Source organism: Hippoglossus stenolepis, chromosome 8, assembly GCF_022539355.2.
Source record: "Hippoglossus stenolepis isolate QCI-W04-F060 chromosome 8, HSTE1.2, whole genome shotgun sequence".
NCBI lineage: Eukaryota > Metazoa > Chordata > Actinopteri > Pleuronectiformes > Pleuronectidae > Hippoglossus > Hippoglossus stenolepis.
This window is the reverse complement of record NC_061490.1, coordinates 15,856,517-15,880,189: the sequence shown is the minus strand read 5'-3', so window position 1 is coordinate 15,880,189 and position 23,673 is coordinate 15,856,517. Positions and strand designations below refer to the sequence as shown.

At 43.0% G+C, this 23,673-nt stretch overlaps 3 protein-coding genes across 6 annotated transcripts in view; 1 reads left to right on the top strand and 2 right to left on the bottom strand.

Annotated features, from left to right (window-relative positions):
• Nucleotides 1–27: 27 nt before the first annotated feature.
• On the bottom strand, nucleotides 28–5,649 carry osgin2 (oxidative stress induced growth inhibitor family member 2). Of its 2 annotated transcripts, XM_035163887.2 has the most exons (6): nucleotides 5,394–5,649; nucleotides 2,946–3,038; nucleotides 2,729–2,865; nucleotides 2,286–2,477; nucleotides 2,100–2,191; nucleotides 28–2,014 (listed from the first exon to the last, which is right to left on the bottom strand). In XM_035163887.2, the coding sequence occupies exons 2-6, from the start codon at nucleotides 3,010–3,012 to the stop codon at nucleotides 850–852; spliced, it is 1,653 nt and encodes a 550-aa protein (XP_035019778.1). In that variant the 5' UTR covers nucleotides 3,013–3,038; nucleotides 5,394–5,649; the 3' UTR covers nucleotides 28–849. The 2 variants fall into 2 exon arrangements, with proteins under 2 accessions (XP_035019778.1, XP_047196877.1); XM_047340921.1 differs by lacking the exon at nucleotides 5,394–5,649 and having other exon boundaries at nucleotides 2,946–3,740.
• A 695-nt stretch (nucleotides 5,650–6,344) lies between these two features.
• On the top strand, nucleotides 6,345–10,363 carry gtpbp10 (GTP-binding protein 10 (putative)). The gene is made up of 10 exons (XM_035163376.2): nucleotides 6,345–6,493; nucleotides 7,017–7,210; nucleotides 7,361–7,452; nucleotides 7,968–8,112; nucleotides 8,215–8,288; nucleotides 8,373–8,425; nucleotides 8,523–8,630; nucleotides 8,895–8,972; nucleotides 9,099–9,222; nucleotides 9,424–10,363. Exons 1-10 carry the CDS (start codon nucleotides 6,461–6,463, stop codon nucleotides 9,633–9,635), a joined length of 1,113 nt encoding a protein of 370 aa, XP_035019267.1. The 5' UTR covers nucleotides 6,345–6,460; the 3' UTR covers nucleotides 9,636–10,363.
• A 67-nt stretch (nucleotides 10,364–10,430) lies between these two features.
• adam22 (ADAM metallopeptidase domain 22) overlaps nucleotides 10,431–23,673 on the bottom strand; it is a 58,736-nt gene continuing 45,493 nt past the window's right edge. For 2 of the 3 annotated variants that reach the window (XM_035163371.2, XM_035163374.2), the window contains 15 exons: nucleotides 23,343–23,435; nucleotides 22,767–22,847; nucleotides 22,612–22,662; nucleotides 22,439–22,502; nucleotides 22,239–22,344; nucleotides 22,033–22,152; nucleotides 21,195–21,363; nucleotides 20,475–20,586; nucleotides 19,597–19,687; nucleotides 19,202–19,255; nucleotides 18,529–18,729; nucleotides 17,968–18,068; nucleotides 17,596–17,662; nucleotides 13,802–13,925; nucleotides 10,431–13,069 (listed from right to left, as the gene is read on the bottom strand). In XM_035163371.2, the coding sequence (XP_035019262.1) occupies nucleotides 13,049–13,069; nucleotides 13,802–13,925; nucleotides 17,596–17,662; nucleotides 17,968–18,068; nucleotides 18,529–18,729; nucleotides 19,202–19,255; nucleotides 19,597–19,687; nucleotides 20,475–20,586; nucleotides 21,195–21,363; nucleotides 22,033–22,152; nucleotides 22,239–22,344; nucleotides 22,439–22,502; nucleotides 22,612–22,662; nucleotides 22,767–22,847; nucleotides 23,343–23,435 (1,455 nt within the window). In that variant the 3' untranslated portion in view covers nucleotides 10,431–13,048. The remainder of the gene's footprint in view (nucleotides 13,070–13,801; nucleotides 13,926–17,595; nucleotides 17,663–17,967; nucleotides 18,069–18,528; nucleotides 18,730–19,201; nucleotides 19,256–19,596; nucleotides 19,688–20,474; nucleotides 20,587–21,194; nucleotides 21,364–22,032; nucleotides 22,153–22,238; nucleotides 22,345–22,438; nucleotides 22,503–22,611; nucleotides 22,663–22,766; nucleotides 22,848–23,342; nucleotides 23,436–23,673) is intronic. The other variant, XM_035163372.2, reaches the window with a different exon arrangement.

Here is a 23,673-nt window from a genome sequence, read left to right as displayed (position 1 = left end):
ATTTATGGGCGGCTGTGGCTGAGGGGGTAGAGCGGTCGACCTCCAACAAGAAGGTCGTGGCCCCGAATCCCAGCCCATGCCGAAGTGTCCTCATAGATATTGAATGCACTAATTGGAAGTTGCTTTGGATAAAAGCAGCTAAATGACAAGTAATGTAAAAAAATGTATATTAGACATTTCCAACTTTGTTTTAGGTGTATAGCTCCAACTACACTAGCTCCTACAACAGCAGTTAAAAGAACAATATCTGGATTTTTAAAAAATGTGGTTGGCTCAGAATAAACAGGAATGTTAAGTTTGCCACTAGTCAGTTCACATCTTCTGTAATAAACCTCTGCAAACAGTCACCACTCTTGGCTATGTTGCGTAGAATTCAGATCATTGCAGGTTTGTAAGCAGGACCACAGTTTGCTTTTAGAGAAGTCGCTTCTACAAGTTAGTATTCTTATATATTCTTTATAAAAACATGATTGAAGTCAAGTAAAGTTAGTAAATGAATGGATTGAAAGACACATGGTGAACAAATAAATAACCCTGATGAATATAAGGTCCCATTGAGTTGTGAGGTTACAGATTGACTAGAAAACATTGGAACACGGTAGCTTGGACTTCTTGTGAAGTCAGACAAGACTCTTGAAAGCGGTCTTGTGTTTCTTTAGAAACTAATTGGTGTACATCCACTGTCTATTTGGTCTCTAAGTTCTAAAATGTCTAAGCTTTGATGAGAAAATACTGCATGAATGATCAGAGCATATTAAAACTCCCCCACACCTTTTACATTGGTTGCTAAAAGCACTCAAAATCTGTGCCCTACAACCAACGTGTACTACTCTCTTCTCCATCGGGTTTTCAAATTAAGTTGTTTCCTCCACTGCTGATGAGCTTTCCTTTCTTCTTGAGTCTCTTCAGCAGACAGGAGGCGATGCCTAGAGCGCCACCCTTCAAAAAGCGAACAAAGTTGTCTCCCACCAGCGGACCCATGGCAAATAGACCTGGTTCCTTGGTACACTCAAACGTGTATGGGTGGATGTCAATGGTGTTCTGCTTGCAAGAGATGGGTTTTGTTGGATCCTGACCCAGGTACTGGCCTTGCCCCTTCAAAAAAAACAAGTTGGGGTTGGTCCCGATCAGCACCAGGACCATGGAGATCTTGAATGCCTTGAGGGAGTTTATCCCCTGGAGCAAACACTTCATGTCAGACTGGAAGGACACCACGCAGTGTTCTGGGAAACTAGTGTAGTCGGGAAACAAGCCGACACTGGCGTTACCAGCCATATTACCTGTGGCCAGCTGGGGCTTTGGGCACATCTTGGCACATACCGAAGAGGCAATACTAACTGCCTGGGGTCTGTTAGGAGCAGAGGAGGTGGCCACATTTGTGTAGGTCTGAGAGCACATCATGTTGTAAACTTTGTGGTACTCTGGGTACAGGGTCTTGGGCAGCTGTTTGAAAATGAGATCTGGGTCATCTACGCTCTTGCGAAAGACATGCAGCACCCGAATGTTGCTGTTGCAAGCGCACAGAACTGCATCTGCAGCACTTAAACCGGCACCTACAATTAAAACCGGATCAGAGTTCATATCCAGCTTTCTCCGGCCTACAGCCAACCCCAGGTCTGAGATACTGTGGAATACAAATGGAAGGTCCTCCCCCTCTACACCTAATCGAATCGGTGAATCTGATGCACCAGTGGCAAGAACCACATTCTCAGCGAATAGACAGAAGGGTACATGAGTGTCGTTCTGCACCTGCTGGTATCCCCTTACTTCCCAGAGAACCCCCCCTCCTCCATCGTCTACACACTCAACTCCACTACCCTCAAAGCCCTCATTATTACCATCTCCCACCTGCACATCTCCTTCATCAGTTTGCCCATCATGCCCCCGGCAGAGTTTCTGGACGGAGGTCACATAGGTGTTGTCAACAAAATTCTTTTGGAGGCCCTTTAGCTGCACATAGTTACGGTAATAGGATGAGATCTCCTCTGGGGTTGCTCTGTCACTGGTTACATCCCTAGAGAGAGGAGGGAGACAATGAGGAACAAGGTGGCACAGAATTAAACTGAAGCTTGAGCCATGTCCTTGCTACTTGTCTTTACCTGCGTTTCCCATTGGTCAAGTCTCTGTAGTTGACTCCGGGAAGCTCCATCCAGATGCCAAGACTAATAGTCAACATGGAGCCTTCCATTGCCTGAGGAGGGAAAAGAGGTTTAAAATGGTCTAACATAAAAGGATTAAAAGAAAATATAAAGGTTGGGTTTGGAAGACTAAACCTTGTAGCTTACATGCCAGGCACCTCCAGGTGTTGCCCTCCCCAGCACCAGATGTGGGAGGTGTTGCTGCTTGTCCCTCCTCCACTGAAGGACAGGAGGGAACTCATAGCCATAGTCAGCATTGGGGTGCAGCAGTGTGTCAAAAAGCACAGCCACTGGATTCCCTGACCTCCCCTCAAGACCTTCACTCAAATACTCCAGATCCTGCAGTAAAATGTCCACATATATAATAAACTTAATAACAAACTCTATTAATACAGCACTTTTCAACACAAAGTTACAAAGTGCTTTACAAAGATAAAATATGACGAGACACAGGCAAATAAAATCAGTCAATAATACAAATACAATGAAACAGATAGGACATATTAGATGAAAACGGTGAACTAGAATTAATAAAAACTTTACTTTACTTTATGACATACCGGAGCCCCTGTGAGGTCACTAGTCTTTACCTGTTCAGTGATGGGTAGGTGCTTGGTCTCCTGCAGTTTCCTGTACAGTATTGGGTTTGGGTGGACAGTTGCCGTATCTAGGTAGGGTTTGTATCCACTCAGCAGGTAGGACAGACAAATACCCGATGGCCCGTTGCCTGAAAAACAAATCCAAGTTTAGTAAATGGTGGATTAGTATCAAAACGGTGCACACAGTATGCAAGGGCAAAACGTTAACCTATAATGACAACAGGGACGGTGGGTGGGTGCTCTTGTGGCAGAGTGGTCTCTTCCAGGAGAGGCATGGCTGCAACCTGGGCCAGAGCCGGCACTGAGGAGGAACAAAAAGGCAGAATTATAAAGAAAGATCTAGTCTGAAGCTGTGCATGACATATTTAGCTCAAATCAATCTGGTTCCGATTATTTGAACAGGTTCAAACCGGCTTGCTGTCTTTTTGTCTGCCGGTGTTGTTGTCCAACGTTAGGTTAGATCCTGTCACCATCCACCATCGTCAGCTGACTCAGAACCAGCCATTGAGGGGGGAAAAAAACCTTTATTCATCCTATTATTGTGCTTCCACACACAGCCATGACCCTCCCTGTCTGTCTGGGGCTTCACACACGTGGAAACACCCCGCCACAACACAACATACCCCCGGCTTTTGTCCTTGCCGTCCCGCCAACGTCCACACACCCCCTGTCCTATCAAACATGGCCTGCGGCAAATCTAGCCTCTGTTAACCCCGGTACCGCTTCCTAAACAAAAGGATGTTCTAATCAGATTTATGTAGGCTCAGGTCTGTTGTGAAATGTTGTCAGTGAGCATGTGTAGTGTGTGTTTGTGTGTTACCCGACAGTGCCATTGTGTGCCCGCCGGGCAGCAAATCCCCTCTGATCACTCCTCCGAGTGGGCCCTAATCCCACTGGGCCTGTTTATGTCTTTACCGCCCCTTTCAATGGCAGCAGGATGAGAATGTGGTCCTGGCATGCTGACAGACCAAACCATCAGAGCTCCTCCCCCTTATACCCACCACCAACACACACACACACACACACACTCCCGCCAAAACAACCCACCACCTACTGAAAGCATTGCCCACTTGCCCCAGTTTCATACGAACTGAATCACTGCCCACACTGCTTTTGTCTTGTATCCTCTACACTCTGGCTCACTTCCCTTCAGACTCCTATGTGCCCCCGCTGCCAGTGCAGTCCGCCTCATTTCCCATGCGCCCCTCCCTCCCTCCCTCCTCCCTGTCTGACCTGTGTCTGAAAGCCCACCGGTTGTCTTTGGTCGTCGGTTTGTTTACCTTTTTCAGTAAAAGCACTGGGATTCCACACATTGCCTGCTCTGTTTGGAGAATGTTGGGCCCACAGTTGGTAGCTTCATACTGGTATTTCCACGCCACTGCTCAATTTGTGAAGCCTCACAATGTTTACAGTCCTCAAAAGTGGATTTTTGCCAGAACTTTCAGGCCAAAAATGTGTCTCTTACTGTAGGTGGATTGCCTGAGATCCCATGTGGTTCACAACAAATTATTTGAAATGAAAGATTATCACCTTATTCTTTCACAGAAAATACTAAATAACAAAGTCTCCCCATGTGGTTGACATAACAGTAGTAAGGAAGTCACTTTAGTCAGTTTACTCCAGCAACAGTATGCATGACAACACTATCTCAACTTTAAGATGGAGTTTTCAACAATATCTCAGATCAACAAGATTATTTAGTCACAGCAGTTTGTGTTTGTTTGGAATAGTTGTTTATTGAGCCCCTTGAACAGAGAATCTCAGAGACTGCAGCTCGCATCTCTCAGAATGATTATCATAGAGCACATCAGTCACTGCTTTTGCATCATGTGTTATCTGAACCTGCAGTGCCATATTTCTGAGATGGAAGAGTGGGACTAAATCTTTGTGGTTTATTCTGTATCATTTACCAAAGTAAAAACAATTGCACAGTTGATCGTACAAACTGCATTACCTGAGAGGAAAAGTAGGAATGTTTCAAATTCAGGGAAACATTGAGAACACACCCACATCTAAAATGTGATGACGATAGACACGTCCCAACCCAAGATGTTGGATGACTTCACTTTAGTTTGGTTGTCTTTCTCCCTGCCCTTTGAGCAGCATGTGTGGACGGACCACACTTCTCTAGAACACGGTTTTCTGAGTATTTTGGGCTGAAAAACAACTGAAACTCAAAGCGAAATGTTTCTTTTTATGTCTGTTGAGGTCATTAACACAACATTACAGAGACTACATTTTTAATCCCCCTGTTTAGGTGTACTTGATAAACGCGTTTCAAGCTGAGTTTTCGCATTTTTCTCCCGATTTGGTCTGAAAGGAGCCACGAGCTACAACCTCATCCTTGCAACTTGTGCACCTTGCAGGTAGGTCGGTTACACAATATTGTGAACTTTAAACCCAGCTCTATACTGGTTCCATGGCCCATGTGCATGCTGCTGCTGCGGCACAGCCAACACTGATGGAGCAGCATGGATGATGTGATCCATCTCACACATCACCCCCATGGACCCACGCAAGCTCCAACCTCCCACTATGCGCACTCCCAGCTCCTTGCAGCCCGAGTCCAATGACTCACAAGAAGCACATGTCACCATCATTGCATAATTCAGGTCAAACACACATGCAACCACCCGCCAAGAACATGGTCTCTTACCGCGCTGTGATCTATCTCTGTATCTCCCAGTGGCGTCCCGTTACATCGACCTACAGCCGCATCTCTGGCCGTATAAATACAGGCAGACACCGGTGGGAGGATCCACGCGACTGTCCGGGATGTTGCACGAGATGAGAAGCCAATCTCGTCATCACACACGCGCGCACGCACGTATACCGAGCAGACCTGGTATATTCAGGTCGGATCAGCCTGAGAATCTAGATCTCTGTCGCATGTATGTGTGTGTGTGTGCGCGCGCGCGTGTGTCTCTGTATGTGTATGTGTGTCCGTGTGTGATATAAAGAGAAACCGGGTCCTGCGCGCTTTTGTCCTCACATGCGCATCTCACGCTGCACTGGCAGGCGCGTGCACGTCGTTAGGAGGACAGAGGCGGAAGATGCTGAGCAGCAGCAGCAGCAGCATCTCCCTGTTCACACTCCTGTCTGAAAGAAACACGTGGCACACATATGTAACTTATGTCTAGAATGTTTTTTACATTAAAGGGATAGTTCACCCAAAAATGTAAATTCACTCATTATCTACTCACCACGATGCCAATGGACAGGTGTTATTATCCTTATACTTAGGTGTTGGTATCCTAACACTGAAGTATCAGTACTTACTGATGCCTATTTTTGACTCTTGCTGCTGTAATATTGCAAATTTCCTCATTGAGAGACTAATAAAGAATTATCTTGTCTTAACTTATCTTAAATTATCTTTTTATTAATGTTTAGAATTTAAAAAATTACTTGATAAAATGTAGAAGTTGTGTACTTAACTCGAGTAAATGTTCACGTTATTTGTTGTCTATTTGCAGGGATACAACATTTTATTATAGTTTTATTCTGTCATACGCAAAGTAAAACAAATAGTTGTGTGCTCGTATAAACCTTTTTATAAACAGTCTATGGTTCAGTCCAGCTGCAGCTCCGTCCCGCCCCTCTGCTTCATGAGCCAATCAGCTGAGAGAAGCCACCTCCACTTCCTGTCCTGCACTAACACATGTCCACTAGCAGCTAACTCAGTCAACAGAGAGAAAACAGGGGCGACAAACTTCCCTGAAGATGGTTCAGTTCAGCAGAGTCTGCCTCCGGAAGGTAAACACTGACACACACCACATTACGATCTCATGAGACACATTTCATCCGCAGGCATGGTTTTATTTACGGCTTTAACGGTGACATTGGCTGCGAAGCTAACAGGCTAACTAGCTTCCAAACATCAACACAGACCAACTGGCTCTGTGTTCTCCGTTTGTATCACAATGTTATGTTGTTACGATGCTATTATCTGTGACTGAACAGTACCAGAGTGAACGCGTTACTGTTAGCATGCTAACCTGGCTTGTTAAGTTTTATTGTGAAATCCTATGCATGAGAATTTGAGCAGAAACCTTCTTCTTAAATGTGAAAACTATAGTTTCACAGTGAAACCCCAGAGCTCAAGGTCCTCTTACTTAATGGTGCACATCTTAATGAAACAGGACAGTTCATTGTAGCTCTTGGAAATACACACCACCATCTATAATGTTATTATGAATCATTATTAATATTTAATGGTGTTCCTGGACACATTTGTGAATCTCATCAGTCTAAAATCTCCTTTTTTACCATTTTGCAGTTTGGGAACTTTGTGGACAATATCCGTCTGTATGTTCGCGGCGGCAGCGGCGGTATGGGGTTGCCCCGTCTCGGGGGACAGGGAGGAAAAGGAGGAGATGTTTGGGTGGTGGCAGCGAACAACCTGACGCTGAAGCGGATCAAGGACAAATATCCTCAGAAACGTTTCCTAGGTGGAGCAGGAGCCAACAGCAGGTTAGTTACTCTCAATCCAACCTTGACTTTTCTCTCACACACAAAGTCAGAGGTTAAGTTCAAATGATGCTTTATGTCGTACAATAGATGCTAAGATCTGTCAGTCAGAGCTGTTTTGTGTATTTATTGTGAATTTTATTTTATTGACAGTGTCCGAGCACTGAAAGGAGAGAAGGGAAAGGACCTGGAGATCTTAGCTCCTGTTGGTATCACTGTCACCACTGATGATGGCAGAATACTCGGTAACATGTCATGTGTTGTTCAAACATTTTAAAGTGAATTAGTATATTTGACAGAAAAGTTAATAAATAACATGACAGATATTGATTAGAATGTGAAGTAAAGCAAAAAAATTGGGGACTAGGAAAATTTCCAATTCCCATGTATCATCCGATGTATATATTAATTGATTCCTAAGATAGTTATCAAACCTTAATGACAAAGACATCTAATTGAGGCTGGATATTTTACAACTGTATTATAGATAAAAAGAAAACACAAATACAAACAAATATATATAACTTGAAAATGTACATATTTTTCTGACAATCTTTTCTGCATTGTTTATTCTGGAAACTAAAAGCTTTCATGTAGTTGCACATCATAAACGCTGATACTGATATGTCTGTGGAAGGCTCTAGTTTTGGCTCTAGTGTCAATAAACATAAAGAGGCAATGATGAGAGAAAAAAACTAAATAAATGAACGGTAAAGATGAAGGTATGTGTTCTGATTTTTAACTTTTGTCCCCCTCCAAGGTGACCTGAACGCTGAAGGGGAACGTGTGATGGTGGCGAGAGGCGGCCCAGGAGGCACCCTCTACTCTGCGTTCGAGCCCAGTAAGGGTCAGACCAAGAACATCCGATTCGACCTCAAACTCATCGCTGACCTTGGCCTTGTCGGGTGAGAACAGAAACACACACTAACATATTGGTTCATTTCAGCTGAGGCTCAAACTGGCTCCATGTGGCTGTGAATGTCTGATTTTCCCTTTTGCTGTGTCAGGTTCCCAAATGCAGGAAAGTCTTCTCTGCTGACGGCCTTGTCTAACGCCACACCTCAGATCGCCAGCTACGCTTGTATGTACACGATGCTGCACATGTGTTTACTGTGAGTGTGTTTGATGTGTTACTGTTATTTCTAAAATCTTCGTTATTTTACAGTCACAACTTTGAAGCCTGAGATCGGCAAACTGATGTATAAAGATTACAAACAGGTATGGGAATGCTCCGTAGTGTTTGTTATCTCCGGTAAATAAGTGTCCACTTCGTTTCTCTTCGAGTTTTGGTCACATTATAGTTTCTTCTCTGCAGATCTCTGTCGCTGACCTGCCGGGCCTCATTGAAGGGGCTCATGCAAATAAAGGAATGGGCCACAAGTTCCTGAAACACGTGGAGAGAACCAAGCAGCTACTGTTTGTTGTGAGTCAGAAGCCTCAACTACATATGATGAATTTCAATGTGGTTAATTTTCGCTACACATTTAATTTATATAAAACTTCAATAAACAGATAGTACAAACTGCTTCACTTAGAAGGACAAATAAAGATCAAGTGAAGTAGTTGGTAAAAGAAACTTAAAAAGAAACATTACAAGTACATTATTAAAAAGTTATGTCAAAACCATTTACAAATTACAGGTTGTGGTGGTGATGGTGGATCCTGTTTGTGTTTTGTCTGGCGGCAGGTTGATGTTTCCGGTTTCCAGCTGGCGAGTAAAACCCCCTTTAGGCCGGCCTTTGAAGCCGTGCAGCTTCTCACCAAGGTGAGAGTGATACTGTCACTATAATCTCACCTGACCTGAATCTTCATCCATCTGCCTCATGAGTACCATTTATCTACCTCCTCCGTCTTCTTCATCCTCCTCCTCCTCTTTCTTCTCCACCTGAAGGAGCTGGAGTTGTACAAGGAGGAGCTTGTGTCGAAGCCTGCTCTGCTGGTGGTGAATAAGATGGACCTGCCCGACGCTGAGGACAAACTACAGGAGCTGAAGGAGCAGCTACAAAACCCAGAAGGTAAATTTGATTGATCTGATTTGCAGTTTTATTCCTTGAGGAATAGAACAAGTATATCAGCTCAAAACATTTGAACAAACCAAACGCATCATGATGAAGAAAAAAACCAAACCACTGTAACATTTTAACAGGACAATAACTGACACTGGTCCTTTTGTTATGTTTGATTTTTAACAACCATTCTGTTTTTCCCTCCTGCAGAGTTCTCTGATCTGCTGCCTGACGACATGAGACCAAAGAATTACATCAGCTTCAGACACGTGGTTCCTGTCTCTGCCACCACCGGGTTTGGTATCGACAATTTGAAACGCTGCATCCGAGAGTCGCTTGATGACGACGCAGCCATGGCAACCAAAGCCATCCATCAAGAAAGGCTGCAGGCACTAAGGCAGACATCACACGAGCATTCATAATAAACACGGACAGCGTCTCGCAGGTTTCAGTCGGACTTACAGAGCACGATGACAGTCTTATCCTGTCTGCTGAAAAAAGATCAAACTGGTGAAGTGGAACTTTCTTAAACGTCACCCACCCGTGACAGAAACAGAAACTCTGCTCACTGCATTTCAAGGACTTTTCTTTTGACTTTCTTATTGACCAACGCAGCCAAAATATCATGTGCTGTAAGTTTGGTTTCGATGCTGAAGAGGTCCGTCTCTATTCAGAAAAGATGCACTGTAAAAGACTGATGTTAAGTAATGGAGCAAACAGATTCATAAACCTTTACTGAAAAAAGGTCAAGCCAATGCAGCTTCAGCACCAGATACATTGATGATACAGAACTTCCTCAGCAACCTTTTCTGTTTCATCTGATTGTTAATGAAGGTTAAGATGGTATTTATTTGTATGTGTGTGTTGTACGATTCACTGACTTTTACTCACACGATAAGAGACACTGACGCCCCAACGAAACGGGGCGTGTGAAACTGGTCTTTATGCCATGTAACAGGGATCAGGGGCATGTGGTCTGCAGCCGTCAGTGACTCAATGCACCACAGGAGAAACTCGGAATTAAATCAGCAAATAAATTGAATATAATGTGAATCAGTCGTGTCGGGCTGATTCTGGAGCCACTAAATAAGGTTTGTACTGGTTCAGTGCTTCCCTGTAGTGTTGAAATAATAAAACAATCAATAAATAATCAGTTTTCCAGTATGTATGTGCTGTTTGTTAATAGAGGCTATTAGAAAGGGCAGAAAAGACAGTCGTGTTGATGAAAGTTTTATTTTATATTAAATATATTACAATACTGAATGATTAAGAGGAAAAAAAAAATACGGGGATTGATTTTTGCATCGTCGTATGTACAGCATACAGGCAAAAATGTAAAAAAGTAAAATCAAAAACTGACAGCAACTACAGTATTTAGATTTGAACTAGTACACGTGTGGTTTTTTTAAGGTTCCTGGAGCGGAGTGCCGATGTGTCCGGGCGGGATGGGACAGCGTGGGTGAGACTGGGTGGTGGGTGTGCTCCAGAACACAAATACATTCAAGTCTCTGGCCACACAGAGACAGACAGCTCATGCGTGCAGGCGGTCGCCAGAGTCCACCCAACGTGTGCAGGTAGGCAACGGCAGATATGTTGGGGGGAAATGTTGACAGCCGTACAATCAGAGAAGTGACTGCAGCCTGCGTGGTCCCGTCATCCAGTGCAACATCCGCGACACCAGGACAAAATGTCTCGCTGTAGCACAGTACTATGATGTTAAGAATATTACAACCTGCGCCGCTGGACGCTGAAGAACCAGAGCGAAGACTTAAAACTCTCTGGACGAAGGCAAATCATTCAGATCTCAGTTACAACACGTGTGTCCAAAACCAATAAGATACAGATCAGCACATGCCAGAGGAACGAATGTGTAAAAAAAATAAAAAATAAAAAGCTAAAGTCTTCATGTTTCCATTCAAACTCATTAACACAGAATTACAATAATGCACTTAATAACTGTCGGAGTAGTTGCTGTACATAATGCTGAGAAAAAAAGTGAACATTACAAAGGTACTTAATAAAAAAAGATACTAGTAGCAATATTAGTCCAATATTGTGACAATCATATTACCTATACAGTCCTAATGCATACATGAATTACAAATGAACAAGTGCCAACACCAGAACAAAAACGAAACGACGGTAGAATGACAAACGTGAGGCCCTTAAGACGACGGTTTCTACACACGGTAGAACAACGAGCTGTAACTGTACAGAGAACTGGCTGATGTGAGATTAGTCTCCACAAAGATCCAACTTAAATATCTAAAGATGTCCGTTCCCAATCCCGTCTAAACCCCCCCGTGACTTCCTGCCATGAAGCAGAAGCAGTGAGGGTCTTTTCGGTGACATGCTCCCTTCTCGTTATTTTCTTACAGCCTACCAGAGAAATAACTTAATTTGATATAGAACTGTCATGCTGTTGGTCTTCACAAGCTCGAACAGCAAGCACTGTACAGCATAGTTAATCATTTACAAGCTAAATATCTCAATCATCAACAGCTAAATCCAAAATGCACATCTCAATCACGATTTTTCCAGATCTCATCACACGTTCGGTTTTAAACATCCAAATGTCGAATCGTGGAAAAAACTCTCAACTTCTTAACATCATCAATGGGAAAAACCTTCCAAAAGCCACGCGAGTGAAAAGTGGTAAATCTATAACTACACCAAACACATTCCCTTCACACAGGAATGGCACATTAAACTATTTCAATTGAGCTAAATCAACTTCTCACTGTGCCACAATCAAAACTTCCTCTTCACGCCCGTGTGTTTCTCCCAGAGATGAGTGACACCAGTGCTAATATTGAAAAAACAAAAGAACACGTTTACATTCTGCTGTGGATGGAGAAAGCTATAGAGGTCACAGTCACACAGGGAAAAAAAAAAAAAGCTAGAGGGAGGAAAGAAGAAAACACGGACAGAAGAACGAGTGCGGGGGGTCTCGACACCCATCTCCAGAGATCCGCTTCTGTCTACAACACAATACAGCAGGAGGAGGATTACCTTCCTCTTTCAAAATAAAAGCAAAAAACATACTCTTTGTATTTCACTGTACATATTTACACAAACAAACCGAGGGACGGGAGGAAGAGGAGCAGGGTCGGGTCCATGTCATGGGTTATAAGTGGTGATACAATATGAGTTACCTATAGTGGAGAGAAAGCATCTAAGCCTACAGACGGTATAAAATCACTGCCCCCTCGCATGCTTTCCTCGCACATCGCTCTTCTTCTCGTCTTTTCGCTCGGAGGAGGTTGCTGATAATCGGGGTTGTCTCATGCATACAGTGTTGGGAGTTTCTACAGTGATTTCACGTGCGTCAAAAATGAGCCGACGAGTCCAGCGATGCCGTGTGATGCCGTGACCCGCTCCTGGCTCTGCTGAGCTTGGAACCACTCGTGGAGCGGTGGGTGTTGAAGTGAGTGTGATGAGAGGATGTGTCGAGGTTTCAGGGATTGTGGGAGAGGGGGGGTGTGGTGGTTGGGGTTTGGAGTCCCGTTGGTGAGGCCTGAGCAGACTGGAAGAGCTCAGTCTCAGCTCCAGCTGGTCTGGAGTGATGTGGAGCTGGTTTTCCCCACCGGCACTCTAACGTCATCTTGTAGTGATCCACCGAACATCTGGCTCGACGGCCTCGGAGATGCATGTACACACCGACTCACACACACCTCTGCCTGTTTCCACTCCAGTTGGGGGCTCTCTCTCTCTCCCTGTCTTTCTCTTTAGTCGCCGAGAGTCAATTTTGTTTCATTTTTGTGTTTGTCATTCATAGAAAAGGAGAGACAAGTGTAGTTCCTTTAGGTCTTTTGCAAAGTGGCTGATACGGCTGTTATATTGAAGTCTCCCACAGCTGCAGAGACAAGAAGAGGGAGGAGAAAAGTACAGAGAAGAGAAAAGTTATTTCAACATTTGACTTCACTGTTTGTTGGTTGGTTTGTATGTTTGTTGAAAAACAACTTAACGGATTTCCACGAAACTTGGTGGAAGGATTCAGTATGGGTCGGGGTAAACTTGGGGTAAACGTCTTACAATGTGTTGTAAGACGTTTTTCAACATTTTCACGGATTTCCCATTGATCTTGATGAAATAGAATTTACAGGACTGATAATGATAACTGATATCACTCAGACAGCCCATAACCCTGCTAAGGCCTAACGCTCAATCCAGCGGCGCCAAATTACAAACAATCATAGATATGAGTCTCAGTGTTGAAGAAAGTGAAAAAGATATTCCTGGATCCGGCCCCTGATCGCTATCCAGAGCAAAGTAGACTGGGTTCTTCCCTGACCAGTACTGCATCTTTCTACAAAGGTTTTGTGGAGTTAAAAATATCCAGCAATGGAAAACAAGACATTTGGCATTTCTGTCAGCAACTAATTCAAGCTACCAGATCCAGGACTGGTCCACCTCCTATAAAAAAATATGTATAGAACTCCAGCTCCAGTCTGAAGCTCAATACAGGCCATAAGATTACGACAACCAGTGCAGAATCTCCACTGGATTTGAAACCACTCGTCCTGACACAATCAGCCTCATAATGTGGTTTTATGTTACATGATGTGATCACATTGATGATACTCACCCTGGCACTCTGCCTGTTGGCTTTCCTCTGGTCATCGGGGAGAGGGGGCATGGGGTACGGGTACTTCCTGCTGGATGCAATGGATCCTGTGGAGGAAGTGGGAGACTTGGCGGGGGATAACGTCCTGAGGGAAAGAGAAAGTGACATTATCAAAAACATCGCCTCTTCCTTTTCTATCCAGCGCAGCATTACGTTGGCCAAAGACACAGGACGTTGAGCTAATGTTGGATCTGTGACTTTGGGCAACATCCTTTTTGAGCAGCTCTTATTATTCAGTGATGCTGCACAGAGAGGTTGCCCTTAAAAGCTCTTATCACCGTTTGCCTCAGAAAGACGGATCGTGGCATCTGTTAAAATAACACCACCCCTCAGCTTTTATGGTCAACCTCTGTCCACAGTATGTACTTCTCTTTCAGCAGCACACAGGGACCCAGCTGCGGTGTGGACAGTCATAGTCCAGCATCACTATGTCTTTAACCTGCACTGACACACACACACAAGGCCAGAATTTGCAGGGATATACTTTTAGCCTCTGTGGGAAAAGAAAGAGCATGCTGCTAAAGGTATATCCTGCTGAGAGCTGTGCCAGTGTGTCGTCGTGTAGAGTTGGATCAGTATGTGTGCTTGAATGCTGGGAGCAGATGAGGTGACTGGGACGGCAGACCAGACTGAAGCTGGGTGAGAGGAACAGACACAGAAAACCTGCCCCATGTACAGTAGCTGGTTTATATACCACTGTAGCTGTGTGGTGATCAGAAATACAAGCGCTGGTCAGAGTCGTGGAGAGAGCGGAGACTTTGGTTGAGGAGACGGCTCTAAAAGATCTTTTAATAGAAGCACTAACAGCAACAGCTCCTGTGTTATTAAGCAACTTTGTAGAACTTATGCTTTGGTCATTATTTAAAAAATAAAAATCATCAAGATCATACTGTTAATTTCATGATAAAAAATCGGCATCAAGGACTTTGGAGAAAATGACACAATGGCATCATTTGCCATATTATTCTTATCAATCTGAGGAGATTATTTGTGCTCCAAACGGCACTAGGACAAGTGAGTCCTTCGACGTGTGCACAGATTTAATCCCTTTTCTGTGGTATTTTAGATTTCTTAAGATATCATTTGCCGTCTACCTTTTGAATCACATTATATTAATTTCTTGTTTTGTATTCTTTTGGTTTGTCCTCTCTGAGAAGTTTAAAGTGTATTACTATATCAGTCATTTCTAATTGTTATTGTCCACTGTATGGGGAACCTCTTTCTTCTGTTCTGCTGTTATATGTAAATTAAATGCATATACAATTATTAACAAGAAAAAATATTAAAATAAACAAATTTCGGGTTATTCAACCAGGAAAGTTTTAGGCTGGAAAGAACCAAACAGTGAGATCACGTTGTCAAATGGGGACATTATTGAGGTTTATGTTCTGTAAACCTGTTATAATCCTCCATATCTCTCCACTCTGTTGCACTGATTCTGTCATTGAGTAAATGTTATAGCAGGCGGAGGGGCAGGATTGTGCTCCTGGACACAGTGAAGGTCTATAGATTACAACGCTGACTGACTGCTGAGGTGAAGAAACAGTCAGTGCGCTAACATAGGACCAGAGCTCTACAGAGCCTGTGAGCCCAAGAGCTTCCTCGTTCTGAAGGAGACCTCGTGTTTGTGAGGATCTATAGACCTTGGACACGATGGCTGAGGTGGCCTACAGTTTGTCACAGCAGCTCAATGCTGGTGTCACAAAATGTTTGGCTCAGAAGTGACATCACACTGATGGAAAGGCACGTCAGGCCACAGGGGAGCGAGGCCGGGCCGACACACGGACACGTACTGACACGACAACACTGAACATGCAGAGGTAAGAAGAGGCGGAGGGGGAGAAGCAAAGGAGGGGATGTGGAGAAATAAGGAATAAAATTATATCTGCAGTATAATAACTGTAACACGAGCACAGGCGGCAGCAAGAGTCTTATTACAGCAGGAAATAAAAATCTGCAAATTAAATTGCAGCTGGTTAAAAAGAAGAAAATGGCTTTAATAAAACGGCAAAATATATGATAAAATATAAGGCAGAAAAACTTATTTTCACCATCTGTTTCTTTTTTTAACGAAAGACTATAACTCCCAGCATGCCAGCTGTTGAGAACGCGTTCTCGGAGATTTTATTTTCAAACTTCGGCAGAAAAACTTTCCCAGATTGGTTCTAATTCCTTCTTTCCTTGACAAAAACGACAAATTAAATGAAAAGTGAGGGGGTTTTAACAAGCGTGTGGGGAACAGGGACATGGTCTGAGGTAATACCTAAGGTAAGGTCCTTGAGTGTTTTTATTCACATCTTGTACCCATTTAGTTACATCATAAATCTCTGCTTTGAAGCGAGGGGTTAAATACCTGTGGGAGGTAGGGGGGTGTGGGGTGATGGACACAACACAAGGAGGGGGGAGAAGAGAGAAAAGGAAGGAACAGAAATGAAAAGGAAGATCCCCAGAAACAAGTATTGGGAGGGGGAGGAGGAGGAGAGAGGAAGAGGAAATATTTTTAGGAAAGCAGAGGAGAGCAAAGATAATCTGAACAAACACCAAGATGCAGTAGAGAAAATGGTGAGAACAATGGCGGACAGACCTGCGCGTGGTGTCGGATGTAAACAGCACCATGTCAATGGCAAACAACTGTGTCGTGTGTTACAGGCTCACTTGCACATGGGTTACATGTCACATCATTCCAAGCGCCAATGCCTGTCGCCACTCAGGCAGCCTCATGCTTGCAGTGACAACAGGTGCACTGCAGACTGTGCGTCATGTGCCAAGACCTTCAGGCCCACAGACAGGAGGCAGCCAGTGCACCATTCATTGTTCATTCACAGTCAACAGGCGGGAATGCAAACATACTTCATTTGGTTATGAGCAAAGTTCATAATATTTGTGTATAGAGTACAGCTTCACACGTTAGAGAGAAGCTGATGTGAACAATGTGATCTCACTTATGACTTGACCAGCTGATGAGCCTCAGTACAACACTCATTAAAGCTTTGGTCTGCTAGTAGATAATAAACTGTATATTCTTTATTTTATTATTGTCAACGAACCTCATGAAAAGACCAAAACAAACAATAAATTGATCCTAATTGCATTTGGAGCCAGAATCTGTGCAGTAGAGATCAGGGACTGGAGCCTCGACCAATCATGAGTCTCATCGGTCAATCAAACGGTTTCACCCCATTTATAGAGCATCAAATAAAAGATAAGAACTACCTAAAATGACAGAAACCATCTTCAGAAAAATTTGTGTACTTTTTAATTTTGTCCATGTCCCATCCACTAACATGGAGGACACAGGACTTTTGACCTATTCTGCAGCCAGCCACCAGGGGTGATCGAAACACTTTGGCTTTACTTTTGGGGAGGTGTCATGTCATCCATCTTTATATAGTTTCTGTCTCTAGCTCAGCAAATGTATATTCATCCACAAGTGAAAATAGTTCCCCACAAATACACAATTTTTTTTTTTAATTATACATTTTTAATGAATTACATCCTCTGTAGGAAGTACTCAGACTGAAGAGTGATGAAACTTAAGTGTTGAGAGAACAAACTAAAACTTTTTGGTCTTTTAATTGGATTTGTTGAGGTACAAAGTTTAAAAATAAAGAATAACATGAGCTTTATCCTTTAAAAAAATCCCAATGACTGGCCGATGTGTCTGTTTTCAACCAGAGCTTCTGTTCATCTGGGAACCTGAACGTCACTTTGATCACTGACATGACAACATTACCAACTTGCCCCAACGAACTTACTCTGTGGAGTTAGAGCGAGCACGAAACTTCTTTCCTTTCAGTTTCTTACGATTTCCGCTCAGATTTCCTGCAGAGAAACAGAACATAAACACACACTTAACGTAGAGATAAATATATTATATCCTCACAAAGTACTTACTGGGGGTGATGTATAATGCAAGAGAGAGAGAACATACTGTACATGAGCAGTGCTGTAATGTCTTTGGTTTCCCAAAGCAAAAGCGGGAGAATTGGATTGAATATTTTGGTTGTGACAAAGGCTACAGGCCAGATTGTTTTATCAAAAACAAACATTTCAGTCCTTCTTTGAGAGTTAAATTTAGTCCAAGACCAGCACAGATATCTGGAGATGAGTGGAGATCTGTGTGTTACCTTGCCACGAGTTGCTCCTCGGTCGCCCGTTTTCACAGATGTCGGAAATGTGTTTGGCATCTGGGATTCTCTCACTCCATGAGTGTGACAGCCCGTTAGATCTACACACGCACACACATACAGCAAGGACAAAAATATTATCAGTGCAACATTGTCTGTCTAAACTGACAAATCCTTAAATGGTGCTGTGCTCGTGTTGCAGATGTAGAGACGGGGGAGAGGCCGAGGTAAATGACGAAGAAGACGAAGATGCCATCGCAGCAGATGGTAACATTATGACATGTGAAACAGCATCATGACCTCGGAGTGTGACATGATGTGAGCACAGAGGCGAGAGGGGATTTCTGCCAATTATCATTCTAAACATTTTGGTCCAGTTCCAAAATGTTCACAGATAGATACACATAGTGAAAGCCATGAGAGAAACAAAGCACAATATGAACACACATGAGCACATATTGAGCGTCTCTACACCACTGCACACAACACACACACACAGACACACACACCTACACCCACACACACAGAATTACTAAATGAGTGATGACGAGATGAGCACACCTGAAGCCAAACACTGAGATGTTCTGAGAAATGGATGGGATGGAGGGAGTGAAGGACAGGGTGCAAATCTGCAGGTGCGACAGGCAGGCTGACCTCTTCTTGGAGCTGCAGCCGGAGTTGGTGCTGACACCCGGAGGCATGTCACTGTAAAATGAATCTGCGTCCCCAGGCTTTGTTACATAGTCACCTGGGGGCATTTGCCTACAAATACAGAATGACACTTTTAGATGGAGGGAAACACAATCACAGGAAAAATACACCTTCAAATATTAATACAGTTATTTATCAACAGTTTATGATGAACAAACTATATATTTTTTCCTTTTTAATAATTGCATTACAGTTTTGTTGACTTTCCATACTGAGTGCAATATCTTGTGGCTGTATCATAATCAAATCCTCCTATTAGTGATGTATTTCTCTAATATTTCTTTCTCTGAGTAATTTTTTCTCACACTGGGCTTTTGATAATTTTGGAGAACGAGGTCTGTGGACTTATGACTTTAGACTTATGATCAATAACTAAACACTTTGTTTATGCAAAAATTAAACCCATGATGGGAAAATAACATTGCCGAGAGAACACTAACGTTACAGCTCACCTGAGCAAACCACAGCTCTGACACTTAAAATCAATGCAACATTATGGAAAATCGTGTTAAAGTGAGCAAACCGGCAGAATCTTCGGTGAACCTCAGACTCCACATAGCGTCTCTGCTTGTAGCTCCTGTGAAGAGAAGAACAAGGACGATTGTTGACCTGTGATTCCTCAAAATAAAGCAACACTACATGAGACCCGATTGGGACTTGGAATCACCTCAAACACATTTTTTTGTCTTGCTTTGTTTGAATAACTTTATCGTTAAGGTCTAAGATTATTGTGCAATTCACAAGATAAGAGGAAAACTCTGAATGGGCTGAAATTATGTGTAACTGAAATTAGCTTTCTTCTTTTCAGTCCTGATAATCATCTCACGAGTCACGACCCCTTTAGAGTTCTCGCTGCCAGCGGAGGCTTGGGAGCCGATGATTACAAACCTCACACGTGCAGGCTGCAGGGACACTTACTTGTAGCACCAGGCTGTAGCAGCCATTACGAGCGCGAGGAAGAGGATGGAGCCCGCGATGGCCCCGATGATGATGTTTGTACTGGTGATACCTGAGACAGAGGAAGAGGAGGAGGAGAGGAGAGGAGAGGAGAGGAGAGTGGGGAACCATTTGTGTGTTAATTGGATTGTGTCATGTTTCCTGATTCATGTGGACACACGGGGATACAGAAACCACAAAACACTGCGGCAGAACATGAAAACACACTACAATTAGCAGGAGAAGTGTAAAAGGAGAACAAGAGGGAGTAAACTGAGAAAACATTAACCGCTGTCGCCCGTCGGCGCTGCTCTGAGGGGAACTTACATGTGGAGTAGGTTCCCAGGTTCACAATAACAATAAAAAACTGATTAAAAAAACCACAACTTGACAGTGGTGAGCTGAAGTGGGGGTGCGAGAGGAAAAGAACGAGGAAATGACATCGAAGACACGACAAATATAATGGGAAAAAAAAGAGAACTCAAATCTGACCTCAAGTCACTCCGTCAAAGACATCAGCCTGTCGACAAAGAATGAGTGTGAAAATAATGACAAACAAAAAGAATGATATGAATGCAGCTGGTTTTAATGAGCGGACGGGAATCCGACACAGAAGCTAAAATAAAACAGAAATGAAAAGATGAAAAGTAAAAAACAAAGAAAAAGCTTGAAATATTAAACATATTAACATTTGGGGATCTGTGAAGATGATAGAATAAGAACTGGAAGAGATAAAGTCAGGGAGACCGAGCCAAGAAGCACTGGTTTGAAGTGCAGAGAGAAATGAATGACAATAAGGAGCAGAGTGCAGAAAGCAGAACGCAGACAGAGGTGTGGAAACAGAGCGTCAACACATTTACCTGAAACCGCGGCGGTCGGCCCCACCACCAGATAACTGAGCGGAGACGTGGAGTTACAGTCGTCTCCAGCCCAGCCCAGGTAACACACACACTTCAGATCACTACTGCACACCTACAGTGGGAATGTAGAACAAAAAGACATTGAAATAAAGACAAAACACATACTCAGAATCTTTAAATGTGAAAAATGTGGTGCAAAGAGAGAAATAAATATATTTCCAGAGCAATAAAAAGTGTCATCACATATCATGCTACTACTAAAAATATTGTATTATTTAATTTTAGGACCTTTAATATCCCCTTTTTATCTGGTTTTACTTCCAGCCCATTGAGTATCTTATCTTTATTTCATCCTTTTCTTATCTATTTTAGCATTTTATTTTGACTGATCAAAACTGATCAGTCTGATCACTTTTTGTGTTTTTATTAGAGGTTAAAGATTTATTTGAATTTCATACTTTCAAGATGTATGTGTTTTTCATAAAAACTGAATTTAAGAGGCTCCGAAAAAAAGTAACTCACATTCACACAAACACGACTCAGGTTTTCTCTGAGTTCTGAGTTTCCAATTGTATTTGAAGCATGAATTCAGTTTTGGTCAAAGATATTTGACCTTTAGTTCACAGTCATTCAACTATCCGGAAAGAAACCATTTGTAAGTTTATGTTAATGTAGGTGTGTTTTCTGTATGTATGTGTGTGTATGTATGTGTGTGTGTACCCCGTGTCCAGAGCAGATGCTCTTGTCAGTCGTCCCGGGGCAGGTGCTGAAGTTGAACTGTTGGATCGGGAGACATTTGTGATTGAAACAGATGCTGTCTGTACTGCAGGCCGTCCCATCCTCGACGTATCCCAGGTCAGTGTCTCCGTCAATCACCACGTGAGCGCCGCTGAGCAACAAACATGACTGAGTCACTTACACAGCATTTCATGTGGTACAGATAGAGTTCAGTTGAGGTAACAGTGAGTTGCATGGTCACTGTCATCTGCTGTGTAGAGTGCACTCCAAAGGTTATTCTGTTAGGGTGTCATAATGTCTCTCGACCAGTTTCATCAACGTCCTCGAAAAGCAATTTACTCCGTGCCTCAGAATGATGTTACGATGTTATGAATAATTCAGATTATTATTGGAGAGGAAATTACTTTTTTGGCAGATTACTTTTGGCAGTTGGTGACTTTGGAAAGATCGATGCCTTTGCTTCTTGACCCTGATGATGTCTTAGACAAAAGTCAGACTTAAACGTACAATATGTAACTTCGGCCGCTAGGGGTCTAGTTGACCTGACTCAGGTTCAGGTCATGTTCACGGATGAGCTCATGTATTAAAATTGTATTCACGTTACATAGCAAACAGTGGAATTTAAAAACAACCGGCTGGCTAACTGGCGAGCATGTGTGTATTTTTCCACGGGTAAAGCAGATATGATGCAATTAAAATGTGACCACAATGAAACAACCCATTACCTTGAATGACATTGGGGATTTCTCTGGGTTTGGACATTACAGGAAACATTTTGGATATTGTACAAGTCAACAAAATGTATATCAACGACGTGTACCTGCAGTCAAGAGAGGCGCTGTGTCGGGCCACGGAGAACGAGGTCATCCCCCCTTGCAGCTCTCCGAGTCGCGGTGCAGGTGAGATGTTGGAGCACAGCAGGTAGCCACAGTGAACATCCCTGAAACACAAAGGTGCAACCACAGATCATTTAAAGAAAAAACCCCGGAGCTGCACGGGTTACATTCATGGAGAGGACCCACTTACTGTTTGTTACACTGGATCCACGTGTCTTTGTCTTTCCCACAGTTGCCTTTCTCCGTACCCTCGATGTTGAGCTTCTCGTAGCAGAACTTGTCGGCCGCCGTTGCCTCTGAGGGAGAAGGAACGCGAGACAATCAGCATTAAGACGAACAGTGCAGGAAGTTTGTGTCTATCTGAATTCATCATATAGAAATGTTACTCACTCTCTCCCCAGATGTACTTGCACTGTCTGTCCTTGGTTTTGCACCTTCCATTGAAGCAGCGACCCTGTAGAGGAGAATATAGTTTAAAAAAACATCACCAGTGCAGAAGTATGAGCTGTTTTTATAAAATGTTAAATACAGTGAGGCCCAGTGAGCACTGTCAAACATCTCACCTGATCCTTTTCACACGTGTAGCCGTCCATCTTGTGCACATTTTGTGGACACTGGAATAAATCAAGGGAAACCCCTCAGAGACATTGTGGTGCACAGTAGGAGTCCCACATGTAGAAAGTTTAGAGTAAACTGTGCGAGGGAAGCTCACGCTCACCTGGCTGGAGTTTCCTGTGCAGTTTTCTGGGATGTCACAGTCATTCACTGCATCTCGACACACGACCCCCATGAACTCCATCTGCAGCAGCGTGCAATAAAGATTACACAGACTCTGAGAATGTTTGTAACGTGTAAAAACTCATTCATTCAGCTGAATTAGTGAGAAATTCATCTGTTGGAGTTTATCAATGTATTTTTTCTGTCCCTTCTTGTCAGATTGTTGAATTGGGCAGTGTTCTGTCAGTGTATGGTTATTATGTACTTATAAACAGAATATAAATGGAAATGCCTGATGACGGTTGCTTAACTAAAACTGAGCTGGTAAATGAATTCACTATAAAGGTTGATACTGTGCAGGAAAACACACTTTTCTCTTATCAGGAGCAAAGACTGAGCATAACTGTCTTTGTTAGTGATTTCCTCCAAATCTTGTTTCAAAACTACAGAATGATTTCATTGCAGATGGATACTAATGACATAAGAGTCCAAATTCTTGAGAGGCAATTCCTTCTGCTTGGCATCATGGGTAGTCAGCACCAGCAGATGGAAGGTGCAGCAGTAAACTGTCCCGTACCTGGCAGTTGTTGCAGCAGAGTCCGTTGCTACACTTTGAGCCTTGAGTCAAAGTACACTTCTCACAGCAGGTATCCCCCTCTCTGGCACACTCCTAGAGGACAAACACAACACAACATATGAATCTATATTATATTATAAAACATATTATACATGAAATTATGTTAATAATAACAATTTATTTCTGTAGCACAAATTTAAACAAGCTTGCAATGTTCTTTACAAAACACATGGGTATAAAGCAACACAGAACAAAACAAGACAAAATAAATATAAGGAAGATAATACAACAGAAAATAATACAAACAAACAAAAATCAGGCATTCCTATAA

Bases quoted from the DNA above. Each gene is read 5' to 3' on its own strand.
- osgin2 (XM_035163887.2), bottom strand. From the start codon at position 3,012: ATGCCTCTCCTGGAAGAGACCACTCTGCCACAAGAGCACCCACCCACC. The intron at 2,192-2,285 runs GTAAGCTACAAG...TTCCCTCCTCAG, and splicing joins CACCTGGAGGTGCCTGGCAT to GCAATGGAAGGCTCCATGTT. The intron at 2,015-2,099 runs GTAAAGACAAGT...TCCTCTCTCTAG, and splicing joins TTGACCAATGGGAAACGCAG to GGATGTAACCAGTGACAGAG.
- gtpbp10 (XM_035163376.2), top strand. From the start codon at position 6,461: ATGGTTCAGTTCAGCAGAGTCTGCCTCCGGAAG. The intron at 6,494-7,016 runs GTAAACACTGAC...ACCATTTTGCAG, and splicing joins GCAGAGTCTGCCTCCGGAAG to TTTGGGAACTTTGTGGACAA. The intron at 9,223-9,423 runs GTAAATTTGATT...TCCCTCCTGCAG, and splicing joins GCAGCTACAAAACCCAGAAG to AGTTCTCTGATCTGCTGCCT.